General features: G+C 43.1%; 1 protein-coding gene across 1 annotated transcript in view; it reads left to right on the forward strand.

The window, feature by feature from the left end:
• LOC110493705 (voltage-dependent calcium channel gamma-4 subunit) overlaps positions 1 to 4,220 on the forward strand; it is a 37,759-nt gene extending 33,539 nt beyond the window's left edge. Inside the window, exons 2-4 of the mRNA XM_021568121.3 lie at positions 695 to 778; positions 1,552 to 1,692; positions 1,883 to 4,220. Coding sequence (XP_021423796.1) covers positions 695 to 778; positions 1,552 to 1,692; positions 1,883 to 2,424 — 767 coding nt within the window. The 3' untranslated portion in view covers positions 2,425 to 4,220. The remainder of the gene's footprint in view (positions 1 to 694; positions 779 to 1,551; positions 1,693 to 1,882) is intronic.
• The last annotated feature ends 11,087 nt before the right edge of the window (positions 4,221 to 15,307 follow it).

Below are 15,307 nucleotides of genomic sequence, written 5' to 3' on the forward strand. Positions count from 1 at the left end.
TGGGCTGCAATTTCTGGGGCTGGTAACTCTAATGAACTTATCCTCTGCATCAGAGGTAACTTTTGGTCTTAATTTCCTGTGGCGGTCCTCATGAGCCAGTTTCATCATAGCGTTTGATGTTCTTTGCAACTGCACTTGAAGAAACTTTTAAAGTTCTTGAAATGTTCTGCAGTGACTGACCTTCATGTCTTAAAGTAATGATGGACTGTCATTTCTCTTTGCTTATTTGAGCTGTTATTGCCATAATATGGACTTGGTCTTTTACCAAATAGGGCTATCTTCTGTAGACCACCCCTACCTTGTCACAACACAACTGATTGGCTCAAACGCATTAAGAAGGAAATAAATTATTTTTAACAAGGCACACCTGTTAAATGCAATGCATTCCAGGTGACTACCTCATGAAGCTGGTTGAGAGAATGCAAAGTGTGGCTACTGTGAAGAATCTCAAATATATTTGGATTTGTTTAGCATTTCATTGTTTTAATGTCTTCACTATTATAGTAAAAATAAAGAAAAACCCTTTTAATGAGTAGGTGTGTCCAAGCTTTTGACTGGTACTGTATAAAAATCATTAGCCATGTTTCAAATGTCCACTAACCTGCATGAGCTGGAATCAACCCTTCTCGACCCTTCTCTGTGAAGTGTGCACTCTTTTCTAACAAGACTTTCTGTGGTTCTTTGGACTCCACAGGGATCAACAAAGGAAGCTGTCTTCGGATCAATCACTTCCCAGAAGATAACAACTATGACACAGACAGCTCGGAATACATCTTACGTAAGTGCTTGTCTCCCGCCACCACATCCAGATGTCTTTTCCTCCTTTATCATCGTGTGTAAAAGCACACAATGCCCATAGATACTCAATGGTTGCCCATAGATATTCAATTGTAGTCGGTGGACAAGGTGTGCTTTATCTGTCAATACTCCCTTGCCCCTGGTCCATAACAGCATGATGTCATGACAGTAATTGGAGCTATGGAGAGACCGATGGCATAAGTGCTGAGTTTATATAGACTTGAGTAAAAGTAAAGTTACGTAACTAGAAAATGACTCAAGTAAAAGTCACCCAGTTAAAATACTACTTGAGTAAGTCTAAAAGTATTTGGTTTTAAATATACTGTACGTAAGTATAAAAAATAAATAGAAATTTAGGGTGTGCTAACCGCTGCTAGCACATGGCCTGCTGTGTATTGGCAACAACCTTAAAAATATATATTTCTAAAACAATGCTAAGAACTAAGAAAAAATGGCTTGTGTCATAGTTTCAACTGTGTGTTAGTGATGATGCCAAAAAGGTCTTCTCCTTTACATTTGGCTACATGCATGTAATGCAATAGCAGCCAAAATGGTGCGTTAACAACAATGTTAAAAGTACTAGCACACTTCTCTGTACATCCATAATGCAATAACAGCAGAAAATGTACAGAGTTAGTGACAATGCTTAACGTGCTAATGCTGAAACATGCTAATCATCCTAAACATACTAATGATGTAGTCATGCTAACATTGCAAACATGCTAACCATCCTAACTGCTGTGTACTATACAGGTATAGTGCGGGCCTCCAGCCTCTTCCCCATCCTGAGCAACATCTTGTTGTTGCTGGGAGGACTGTGTGTCGGGGCTGGGAGGATCTACAGCAGTAGGAACAACATCCTGCTCAGCGCCGGCATCCTGTTTGTGGCTGCAGGTAGGTGACGTCACACAGCTATTAATAATATTGCAATGGTGGCCATTCCCTGCATATTTAGCATTGCCTTGTAGTAGACATTACCCACTAATTTTACATATACTGTATGTACTTTTGAAAACACTAAGCTACTGTATGGGCAAGGCCCTCCAAGCACCTCTCATTTCTACCTCTCTATGCATCTCCTCAGGTCTAAGCAACATCATCGGCATCATCGTCTACATCTCCAGTAATGCCGGTGACCCCAGCGACAAGAAGGACGAGAACAATAAGGGCAGCTATGGATACGGCTGGTCTTTCTACTTCGGAGCTCTGTCCTTCATCGTGGCCGAGTCCGTCGGCGTTCTCGCTGTCAACATCTACATCGAGAAGAACAAGGAGACGCGGTGCCGGGCGAGGCGTGAGTTCATCAAAACCACCTCGCCCTACTCCCGTATCCCTAGTTACCGTTACCGGCGGCGACGTTCCAGTTCCCGCTCCACCGACCCGTCCCGAGAGACCTCACCCGTCGGGGTGAAGATGGGAGGAGGAGGGGGAGCAGGCGTAGGAAGTGGAGCAAGCTTTGGGATGCCCATGGGTGGGATCTCCATGTACGCCCTCAGCAGGGACACTATGAAAAGTGGGATAGCTGGGTACTGTAGTCCAGAGCGAGACTCAAGCTTCCTGCAGGTCCACAACTGCTTCCAGAAAGATCTGAAGGAGGGTGTGAACAGGAGAACGACTCCCGTGTGAGAGTTGGAACGCATCTCTGAACTTGGAAGGATACAGGAGACTTCACAAAACTGTAAAGGAAACAGCTGGACAGCACAAGACCCAGGATCATTATTGCAGCTACAATACCCAGACCATCTTCCATGTTTAAAGGTCATAGTTTATATGATGGAGTGTGCTCTTTTCTTTGGTATAACAAATTGCCGTCTGTATTCGTTTGGATGTGGAGGAGAAATGACGCCTTACCTAAGGTTTATTACGAAAACCTTTGGTAAAGCTAATAGAAGTCCATTTACAAAAAGACTACAGAAACCCAGACCTTTAGTAGCAATGCTTTTGTGATACATGATAGTGTTTTGCATACCCCTCAACAAATGGTAGTCATATCTTGTTGTTTTGATGTTGTCAAGTGATAAAACTCACTTGAGGGGTTTTGCCATAGTAACTGGTGCTATACACTTTGAACACACTTTAAATATTCTGATTACACTTAGAAAAAGGGTTCAAAAATAGTTGTTTTGTCTGTAGCAGAACCCTTTTTTTGTTCTGGGTAGAACCCTTTTTTTGTTCTGGGTAGAACCCTTTTTTGGTTCTGGGTAGAACCCTTTTTTGGTTCTGGGTAGAACCCTTTTTTGGTTCCGGGTAGAACTCTTTTGGAAAGGGTTCTATATTGAATAACAAATATGAACATAAGATCCCAGAAATGTTCCATGCGTGCTTATTTCTCTAAAAGGTTGTGCACAAATTTGTTGACATCCCTGTTAGTGAACATTTCTCCTTTGCCAAGATAATCCATCCACCTGACAGATGTGGTGAGAAGAACAATCAAGAAGCTGATTAAACAGCATGATCATTACACAGGTGCACCTTGTGCTGGACACAATAAAAGGCCATTCTAAAATGTGCAGTTTTGTCAAACAACACAATGTCTCAAGTTTTGAGGAAGTGTGCAATTGGCATGCTGACTGCAGGAATGTCCCCCAGAGCTGTTTCCAGATAATTTAATGTTAATTTCTCTACCATAAGCCGCCTCCAACGTTTTAGAGAATTTGGCAGTACGTCCAACTGGCCTCACAACTGCAGACCACGTCTAACCATGTCAGCCCATGACCTCCACATCCGGCTTCTTCACCTGCAGATTCGTGTGAGACCAGCCATCTGGACAGCTGATGAAATTGAGGAGTATTTCTGTCTGTAATAAAGCCCTTTTGTGGGGAAAAACTCATTGTAATTGGCTGGGCCTGGCTCCCCAGTGGTTGGGCCTATTCCCTCCCAGGACAACCCATGCCTGTGCCCCAGTCATATAAAATCCATAGATTAGGGTCTAGTGAATTTATTTCAATTAGCTGATTTCCTTAAATGAACTGTAACTCAGTAAAATCGTTGAAATTGTTGCGTTTTATATTTTTGTTCAGTATACATTAAACCCCCAAAAGGTTCTACCTGGAACTAAAAAGGGTTATTCAAAGGGTTCTGATATGGGGACAGCTGAAGAATCCTTTTCGGTCCTAGATAGCAAATGTTCTTCTAAAACCGGGGAATTTTGGTAAACCTACTGGAATTCCGTAACTCTAATCCTTCTCTCCAACTGTTATGTGATACTCATCTATCTATCCTCTGTGGTCTTTGTATTGGAGGGAACTGGTGTACCTGTATGTTTGTACTATTATCTGACCCACTGCCATACTCTCACTATTAGTAAATATCCAAATATTAACCCTTTGTAGATTGAAAATAAGTAAGGGGGATGTATGGAAATACTGAACTCATTATCATGAATAACATTCCAATCAATATAAATAGTAGATTTATTTCAATCAAATGTACATTGTCTTTATTGAGTGTTAGTTTATTTTCGATTTTGCTCAGGGACGTTGTGTTGGTATTAACTCATTTACACCATTATGAAGTGTTACCTATTAGGTATATTACATCAAAGCATTTGTGTTATATCTTCTCTAATGCCATAAAGACTGTCATCAGTGTCCACGAATAGAGGTGAGATCACACTGTAGGCTATGTCTTGTTGTTTATGAGTCTACCTATTAATCATGTACTTCTGTGGAGGACTGTGTGTATGGCAAGTTCCCATGTAGATGTTGCCCATAGGCACAGATCTAGCATCAGCGTACCAAAATCTTAACCTTAAACATGAGGGGATTAAATGCTAAACTTACTTTGGATCAGCATCTTGAGAAAATGTCATTCCCTTACGTGTTGGAAAACTAAAGCCCACCCCCCCAAAAAATGGCATATCCTACTTGAATATGTTATTTTCCTAACAGCCCAAAAGCACATGGAATTGGATAGTTCAAGCCAAATTTCTAACCACCTCTGTAGGGGGTTTGAAGTCAGATAGAAATCTGATTCCTGGCCATGCGACTTGTGTCTGAATGGTCAAATCTGATTTATTTGCCCTCAAGTGGGTTTTAGACTGTTATTTGGAATATCTTGCTTCTTGCTAGCTACTCTGTTGACAGTTTGACAAGAACATGTAGCCAACTAGCTAGTTAATTGTTTACAAAGAAATGAGTGAATGTGCTGGAGAGCTAAACCGCTAGCTAGTTGACTGCTGTGGCTAACTAAAAAGGACTCGTTTTGAAAGTTGGATCATGTTCTCACACTATGATTTTGAACATTCAAAGCAATTGGGAAACATCCATGGCTGGCATTGTTGTCACTTTAACTTGCTACATAACTTCTGAGTGATCGGAAGTAGGAGCACCACCGCCAATCAGCCTACACCACTGCACACACACCCATTGTTACTATGACAACTAGCGTAGCCATGTCAGCAAATTTCTTCTGTCTGAACACACACAAATCTGATTTGGTAACTTGCTGTTTGGACAGTCAATATTCCAAAATGGATTTGATCATTAAGGCTTGCAGTGTGAACAAGGCTTAAAAAGGCCACTATTCAGAGTCAACTTCCTTTACGCCACATTGTTCATGGTGTTCAGTTCCCCCTCACATTGAGCTAATGAGGCAAGCTTGATAGGCCTGTAAATGCTCCATTCTGTGGCTGCACGGAAGGCATTAAGACATTACGAGCATCCACAGGGTGCGAATGAAGGGAATCAACATCAAGTCACTTCAAGCATGAGTCTACTAACAGACTCCAATATCTCTCCTCTCTCCCCCAACTGGAGACTTTAGAAGGGAATTGGGTAATACGCCTATTACATCACCGGAGTTCATTTAGAGTTCACCTGACTCATTCCTGGGATTGTTCACCCGTCATTGGATCCTTGTGTTAGATTCTAATCAAATCTAAATTTATTTGTCACGTGCGCTGAATACAACAGGTGTAGTAGACCTTACAGTGAAATGCTTACATACAGGCTCTAACCAATAGTGCAAAAAAGGTATTAGGTGAACAATAGGTAGATAAAGAAATAAAACAACAGTAAAAAGACAGGCTATATACAGTAGCGAGGCTACATACAGACACCGGTTAGTCAGGCTGATTGAGGTAGTATGTACATGTAGATATGGTTAAAGTGACTATGCATATATGATGAACAGAGAGTAGCAGTAGCGTAAAAAGAGGGGTTGGCGGGTGGTGGGACACAATGCAGATAGCCCGGTTAGCCAATGTGCGGGAGCACTGGTTGGTTGGCCCAATTGAGGTAGTATGTACATGAATGTATAGTTAAAGTGACTATGCATTTACGATAAACAGAGAGTAGCAGCATCGTAAAAAGAGGGGTTGGGGGGGGAACACAATGCAAATAGTCCGGGTGGCCATTTGATTACCTGTTCAGGAGTCTTATGGCTTCGGGGTAAAAACTGTTGAGAAGCCTTTTTGTCCTAGACATGGCACTCCAGTACCGCTTGCCATGAGGTAGCAGAGAAAACAGTCTATGGCTGGGGTCTTTGACAATTTTTAGGGCCTTTCTCTGACACAGCCTGGTGTAGAGGTCCTGGATGGCAGGCAGCTTAGCCCCAGTGATGAACTGGGCCGTGCGCGCTACACTGTGTAGTGCCTTGCGGTCAGAGGCCGAGCAGTTGCCATACCAGGCAGTGATGCAGCCAGTCAGGATGCTCTCGATGTTGCAGCTCTAGAACCTTTTGAGGATCTCAGGACCCATGCCAAACCTTTTTAGTTTCCTGAAGGGGAAATAGGCTTTGTCGTTCCCTCTTCACGACTGTCTTGGTGTGTTTGGGCCATTCTAGTTTGTTGTTGATGTGGACACCAAGGAACTGGAAGCTCTCAACCTCCTCCACTACAGCCCCGTCGATGAGAATGGGAACGTGCTCGGTCCTCCTTTTCCTATAGTCCACAATAATCTCTTAGTCTTGGATAGGTTGTTATTCTGGCACCACCCGGCCAGGTCTCGGACTTCCTTCCTATAGGCTGTCTCGTCGTTGTCACAGTTGATCTTCTGGTGTTTATTTTTAGTGGCTATTTTGATTTATTTCATCAGGTGATTATTTGTGACTCCGTCGTTTCAGGTCATGTGTGTTTATGTGTGTTTAAATCATCAGGGTTGGTTGTGTGGTTCTGCTGCTTCCTTTGCTAGTTGTCACTCACGACTTCTGGAGACAGAGTATGATGCCTTTGTTATCCAATAATGGTCCACTGAACATACATCCTGTTCTGTTCATCGGCCATGAATTTGAACAATTCTCTCCCCTCACCACCGATAGTTTCATCCATGATAAAGCTAAGCTTGTTTTCCAGTGTGCGCCAGTGATTTTCTTCCCCCTCTAATAGAGACAGAAATGACAGGATTTTGTGTTCCACTTGGCCAATGATTTAGCTGTTAGTTAGCGAGCTACTGTGTGACAGTACCCCTGCACTCTGTTGAACGATTGGTCTGGGTCTGTCTCATAGCAATTGAGGAGAAGATGACCGACAAAACAGTGAATGGCAGTCCTCTTAGGAACACATTTAATCATCAACCTTTTCCATGTTAGTTTTTCATTTGAACTTCACATTGATAGACGGCTTCATTAGATTTTTTAATCATGAACTTTCAATCATTATTTACTTTAACTTCTTTACTTTAACCTTGGTCCATGGCTATCACCATAACATGATTTGCACTGTATATTTTTATTTGATTTCTGAACAGCTTCCCGCTAGTGATTTTGGTATGCTTCAAGAAGAGAGCCCTTCCCAACGAAGTAGAGTAAAAAAATATATATATAACAACAAATAATAAATATATAAAATAATACAAATAAAAATAGTAACACAAAAGGAATAGGATACACACTAATGAAGTTCTATACAGGGAGTCCCAGTACCATATCACTGTGCAGGTGTATGAGGAATTTGAGGGATACTATACAGGGCATTCGGAACGTAATCGGACCCCTTGACTTTTTCCACATTTTGTTGCGTTACAGCCTTATTCTAAAATGAATTAAGTATGTATTTTCTCATCAATCTACACACAATACCCAATATGGACAAAGCGAAAACAGGTTTTTAGGTATATTTGCAAATGAATGAACAATCAAAAACAAATACCTTATTTACATACATATTCATACCCTTTTGCTATAGTATAAGACTCGAAATTGAGTTCAGGTGCATGTTTCCATTGATTGTCCTTGATGTTTCTACAACTTGATTGGAGTTCACCTGTGGTAAATTCAATTGATTGGACAGGCACACACCTTTCTATATAAGGTCCCACAGTTGACAGTGCATGTCAGAGCAAAAACCAAGCCACGAGGTCAAAGGATTTGTCCGTGGAGCTCCGAGACAGGATTGTGTCGAGGCACAGATCTGGGGAAGGGTACCAAAAAACGTATGCAGCATTGAAGGTCCCCAAGAACACACTGGCCGCAATCATTCTTAAATGGAAGAAGTTTGTAACCACCAAGACTCTTCCTAGAGCTGGCCGCCCGGCCAAACTGAGCAATCGGGGGAGAAGGGCCTTGGTCAGGGAGGTAACCAAGAACACGATGGTCACTCTGACAGAGCTCCAGAGTTCCTCTGTGGAGATGGAAGAACCTTCTAGAAGGAAAACTATCTCTGCAGCCCTCCATCAAATCAGGCCTTATTGGTAGAGTGGCCAGATGGAAACAAGATTCTCTGCTCTGATGAAACCAAGGTTCAATTCTTTGGCCTGAATGCCAAGCATCACGTCTGGAGGAAACCTGGCACCATCCCTACGGGCAAGCATGGTGGTGCCAGCATAATGCTGTGGGGATGTTCTTTAGCGGCAGGGACTGGGAGACTAGTAAGGATCGAGGGAAAGATGAACGGAGCAAAGAACAGAGATCCTTGATGAAAACCTGCACCAGAGGTTCATCTTCCAACCTGACAATGACTAAGCACATAGCCAAGACAACGCAGTCTCAATGTCCTTGAGTGGCCCAGACAGAGCCCAGACTTGAACCTGATCGAATATCTCTGGAGAGACCTGGAAATAGCTGTGCAGCGACGCTCCCCATCCAACCTGACAGAGCTCGAGAGGACCTGTGGAGAAGAATGGGAGAAACTCCCCAAATACAAGTGTGCCAAGCTTGTAGCGTCATACCCAAGAAGACTCGAGTTTGTCATCACTGCCAAAGGTGCAAAAACAAAGTACTGAGTAAAGGTCTGAATACTTATGTAAATTTAATATTTATTTTTTCTAGATTGATGAGGGGAAAAAACAATTTAATCCATTTTAGAATAAGGCTGTAATGTAACAAAATGTGGAAAAAGTCAAGGGGTCTGAATGCACTGTATATACACACAAAAGTATGTGGACACCCCTTCAAATTAGTGGATTCAGCTATTTCAGCTATTTCACCTCCACAAGTCTGGTTCATCCTTGGGAGCAATTTGCAAATGCCTGAAGGTACCACATTCATCTGTACAAACAATAGTACGTAAGTACATGTAGTTGGATGGGCTATTTACAGTGATCTGCAATGATCTGTAAGCTGCTCTGACAGCTGATACTTAAAGTTAGTGAGGGAGATATGAGTCTCCAGCTTCAGTGATTTTTATTTATTTATTTGATTAAATTCGTTCCAGTCATTGGCAGCAGAGAACTGGAAGGAAAGGCAGCCAAAGTAGGAATTGGTTTTGGGGTGACCAGGGAAATATACCTGCTGGAGCATGTGCTACGGGTGAGTGCTGATATGGTGACCAGTGAGCTGAGATAAGGCGGGGCTTTACCTAGCAGAGACTTATAGATGACCTGGAGCCAGTGGGTTTGGTGACTAATATGAAGCGAGGGCCAGCCAAAGAGAGCATACAGGTAGCAGTGGTGGGTAGTATATGGGGCTTTGGTGACAAAACGGATGGCACTGTGATAGACTTCATCCAATTTGCTGAGTAGAGTGCTGGAGGCTATTTTGTAAATGACATTGCTGAAGTCAAGAATCGGTAGGATAGTCCGTTTTACGAGGGTGTGTTTGGCAGCATGAGTGAAGGATGCTTTGTTGCAAAATAGGAAGCCGATTCTAGATTTAATTTTGGATTGGAGATGCTTAATGTGAGTCTGGAAGGAGAGTTTACAGTCTAACCAGACACCTAGGTATTTGTAGTTGTCCACAAATTCTAAGTCAGAACCGTCCAGGGTAGTGATACTAGACAGCCGGGCAGGTGCGGGCAGCGATCACTTGAAGAGCATGCATTTAGTTGTACTTGCATTTAAGAGCAGTTGGAGGCCACGGAAGAAGAGTTGTATGGCATTGAAGCTCGTCTGGAAGTTAGTTAACACAGTGTCCAAAGAAGGGCCAGATGTATACAGAATAGTGTCGTCTGCGTAGAGGTGGATCAGAGAATCACCAGCAGCAAGAGCGGCGACATTGATGTATACAGAGAAGAGAGTTGGCCCAAGAATTGAACCCTGTGTCACCCCCATAGAGACTGCCAGAGGTCCAGACAACAGGCCCTCCGATTTGACACACTGAACTCTGTCTGAGAAGTAGTTGGTGAACCAGGTGAGGCAGTCATTTGAGAAACCAAGGCCATTGAGTCTGCCGATAAGAATGCAGTGATTGACGGAGTCGAAAGCCTTGGCCAGGTCGATAAATACGGAGGCACAGTATTGTCTTTTATCCATGGTGGTTACGATATTGTTTAGGACCTTAAGCGTGGCTGAGGTGCACCCATGACCAGCTCGGAAACCAGATTGCATAGCGGAGAAGGTACAGTATGGTGGGATTCGAAATGGTCGGTGATCTATTTGTTAACTTGGCGTTGGTTATATCACAATCATACGGTAAATTATAAGCATACAGCCTAGGCTACAGGGAAGCCTGCAATTTGGTCAGCGCACGCCCGGGAAATATGAAATAGCTGCTTGTCAGTGAAAAGCATCTAAAAACAGCCCTAGCCCATTGCAATATTTCAAAATTCAATGGCAGGATAAACACAAGTCACATATTTTCTGGGTGATCCTTTAAAATTATTTAACTGTAAAACCTACTGTAGTTTATTCCCATTCGTAGGCTACACCAGGACTGGTGAGTGCGCATATTCACTGTCGTCATTGGGTGAGTCAGTGCCACTGGAAAGTTTAGGAGGATACTTTCCTCCTCCTGTCTAGATGGATGTCATGTTGTACAATGTCTCCCCTTTTCGCAGGCCTAGATTCAATTAAAATAAATGTATTCTAGTTCGGGTTGAGCTGCTACCCCAAACATGATGTGTATTTAATTATGTTTGTTTACTGTCGAACTTGGATGGTCAGCTTGTTTTGTCAGAGGTGTTGTTGTATGCGGTTTTAACTTGTGCTGCCTACTTGGCAATAGGCCTAATTGCTTGTTTGACAAGGGAAATTGGTGGTGTTTCTTGGGCACATATCATGTTTTATGTGTTAAATGATGCAATTGCACTAATTTTCACTTGCTATGTCGGAATGTTTTTGCTGGAAAATGTTGGCCCAGCTGCAGTCACTTTTACTCGGCCCCAGACACAGCATTTTCTGCCTACACCTCTGACGGACAGACAGGGGCACACACTCCAACATCATTTGCAAGCGCAGTATTTGTGTTTATTGAGTCCGCCAAATCAGAGGCAGTAGCGATGACAACGTGTTATATTGATAGGTACTTAAATTGGACCATATTGCTTTCCTACCTGAGCATTTGAAATTAAACAAGTACTTTTTGTTTCAAGGAAAATGTATGGGAGTAAAAAGTAGGGGGAGAGCGAGGTAAGTTGTCACATGGATAAGTTGTCAAACTGTTCATACCTTCAACACTAGAGGCGCTATCTCAAAAACTAAACTACTTTGTGTGACTACATGTTCAACTTCCTGTCAAGTGACCTTGACACGTGGTCAAGGTCACTCTAATCTGAGGTGAGCGCAAGTTTATTTTTTTCCCCCTTCAAAAAAAGTAAAACAATGGCACTTTACATTTTATACAATACAGCTTTTTTTTAGTTATGAATGTTCAAAATGATAATTTTGCACTGAGTAGAGGAGACAACAACATGCCTTTGGATACTTTAGCTGCATTCCTATGTTGAGCTAACCTTGAGCTTTAGCCAACATTAGCACACATGTCAGTTTGGGGCAAGTTGTCTCAATGACCTTGGGCAAAGTCTTCACGTGACAACTTGCCCCAGTATACATAGACACATAGAACATGCTCAATAAACATTGTGATATTGTGTAATCAGCTCTGATAATAGTATTAAATGCTACTGTAAATGGAATAGTATATATATATATATATAGTTTAGAGCAGCAGACATATCCCTGGACTACACAAGACGAACTCTGGTGTGTGTGTGTGTGTGCGTGTGTCTACTAACACACTACATGCCTACTCGATGAGACAGTATATCCACACACACTACTTCATACAGTGTCATGAATTTAGTGTGGTGTTGTGAATTGCATTGTGACAACAAGGATTGTATACAGGGAGGTGGGTGTAATAAGCCTGCAATGAATATGTAATTGCAATGAGGAAATGTGTTTTTGAAGGAAAGAAAGAGGGGAAAGAGAGAAAGAAGGTTAGAAATGATAAAAGAAAGACAGAGAATGGCAGCACACCACCTGGCATAATGTTAAAGGATGTGAGGCAGGTGAAGTTGCAGAACAAATCAATCAGGAGGACAGCTAAGGATTTCGACATAAATTACCATACTCTAACTCGGTATTGTCAAAAGGTTACCAGAGAAGAAGTTGAAAGTCAGACAGCCATGCCAACAACAGTGGTTGGCTAGTCAAAGACACGGCAGGTTTTTTTCACCTGATTTGGAGATGCAGCTTGTTCAGTATATTACTAGGTCAGCTGACATTTATTTTGGTCTGTCGCCAAGTGAGGTCAAAAGACTTGCCTACCAGTTTGCTGTGGCACACCAGCTGAAGTTCGCGCCACTGTGGGCAGAAAAAGAAAAGGCCAGCTCGGAGTGGTTTACAGGCTCCTTAAAGCGGCACCCAACGCTGTCGCTGAGAACCAGAGGCAACTAGCCTTGCCCAGGCAAGTAGCTTCAGCAGAGAAAATGTTCATGCTTTCTTCGACAATGTAGCAGAAGTGCTACAGAAAAGTCAATTTGGACTAGGAGACACATGGAATGTCGATGAAACTGGGGTGACCACTGTACATAAACCTGACAGACGTGGATTCAAACAAGTAGGGTCACTGACCTCTGCTGAAAGGGGAACCCTCGTTAAACTGGCCTGTGCTATCTCAGCCACAGGGAATAGTATACCTCCATAGGGACAAATCCCTCTGGGTGGATGAAAGATGTGCACTTTGTTAACTTCCTGAAACATTTCGTTGAGCATACGAAGTGTTCAAAGGAGAAGCCCTGTTTACTCCTTTTGGACAAAACCCACAAGTCTCATCTGTCCATTGATGGACTCAATTATGCCAAAGAAAATGGCATAATTATGTTGTCATTCCCACCCAATTCCTCTCATCGGCTTCAACCCTTAGACAGGTCTGTCTACGGGCCGCTAAAGAGGCACATCAACACCGTGTGTGATGCAGGAAGACGATGTCAATTTATGACATTCCTGCGATTGTGGATTATCGCCTATCCTCTGGCTGCAACCCCCTTGAACATTCAGGCTGGCTTTAGGGTGGCTGGGGTACAACCTTACAACAGGGATGTATTTCTGGAAACCGAGTTTGCGCCATCCTACGTTACAGATCGCCCAATTCAGAACCCAACCCTGCCCTGCCAGGCCCCAGCACCAACCCTGCCCTGCCAGGCCCCAGCACCATTCCAGCCCTGCCAGTATCAGCACCAACCTGCCAGGCCCCAGCACCATTCCAGCCCTGCCAGGCCCCAGCACCATTCCAGCCCTGCCAGGCCCCAGCACCATTCCAGCCCTGCCAGACCCAGCACCAACCTGCCAGGCTTCAGCACTTTTCCAGCCCTGCCAGACCCAGCACCAACCTGCCAGGCTCCAGCACCATTCCAGCCCTGCCAGGCCCCAGCACCATTCCAGCCCTGCCAGTCTCAGCACCAACCTGCCAGGCCCCAGCACCAGTCCAGCCCTGCCAGACCCAGCACCATTCTAGCCCTGCCAGACCCAGCACCATTCTAGCCCTGCCTAGCACGAGTTCAGACACAGACCTGCCCAGTTCTTATGCTAGCACCAGCTCACCCTTTTGCCCAGCAATGCCATTGCTGACAGCAGACTACCAACTCCAGAAGACATCCGGCCATATCCAAAAGCTGGACCCCGAAAACCAGCTTGCAAAGGAAGAAAACAGAGCAAAACAGCAATTCTAACTGACATACCAGTGAAGCAGGCACTAGAAATGGAAAAGAATAAGGCATAATCTAGCAAAAGGCTGTTTCTGAAGAAAGGGAAGCAAGGGGGGAGGCCAAATCTGGATCTGCACAGAACAAAAAGGCAGCTGAAAAAAGAAAAATGGTAGAAGAGTCATCATCAGATGAAGAGGAGTGCTTCTGCCTCGTCTGTGTGGAGCCGTTTTCAAACAGCCTTCCAAAGGAGACTTGGGTGAAGTGTGTGAGAGGCAACAAATGGGCCCATGATGTTTGCACCTCAGGCCAGGCAATTTATGTGTGCCAGAACTGTGACTCTGAGGATGAGTCTGATTAGTCAGATACGGATGTACGTCGTATAGGGGCGGCAGGATAGCCTAGTGGTTAGAGCGTTGGACTAGTAACCGACAGGTTGCAAGTTCAAATCCCCAACCTGATAAGGTACAAATCTGTCATTCTGCCCCTGAACAGGCAGTTAACCCACTGTTCCTAGGCTGTCATTGAAAATAAGAATTTGTTCTTAACTGACTTGCCTAGTTAAATAAAGGTAAAAAATAGGCTGTTACAAAACTGTGCATTTGTGTTTTTAAACACCACATCTGTTTTGTTAAGACTTAAAACATTTAAGCAAGTTATCTGCAGCATTACATTCTATTCTGATTCCAATAATTATGGATCTATGTGCACACCACAGAATGTCCGATTTCAAGGTAAAGTGGTCGTGCCACTTAATTAATGTGTGCTCTGCCAGCATTATTGTTTTGATTGAAAGGCATGATTTGACAGATTCTCTAGGCATGATTGTTTTTATTTTGAGTTCTTTAATGAAGTTGAATTTAGTTTTGAAATTAAAATCAATATTCACAAAGAATTACTTGCATTCTTATTTGTTGATAATCCAATGTGACAATTTACCCGACGTAGTGTGACAATTTACCCACTGATGGGGCAAATTGTCACAAGTATACAACTCCGTACTGAAATAAGATATGAAGATGTAAAGAATACAAAATATATGCCCAAGTGTTCCAGCTTTCATTAAGTATGACATTTATACCATTGTGATGTATTGTGCCCAGTACATGTTAGACAGCGTGAAAAGTGTGACAACATACCTTGCTCTCCCCTACATATTTTCTGTACGAATGTAGTGAGTAAAAGTAAGTAAGACTTTCAAGTATTATTCATTTTTGGGACATTGGTGAAGCTCACTTCCATGTATTGTCAATCTAATATGTGCCTGAGTTT

This window comes from Oncorhynchus mykiss, chromosome 17 (genome assembly GCF_057628025.1).
Source record: "Oncorhynchus mykiss isolate SJ-2025 chromosome 17, ASM5762802v1, whole genome shotgun sequence".
In the NCBI taxonomy this organism is placed as follows: Eukaryota; Metazoa; Chordata; class Actinopteri; order Salmoniformes; family Salmonidae; genus Oncorhynchus; species Oncorhynchus mykiss.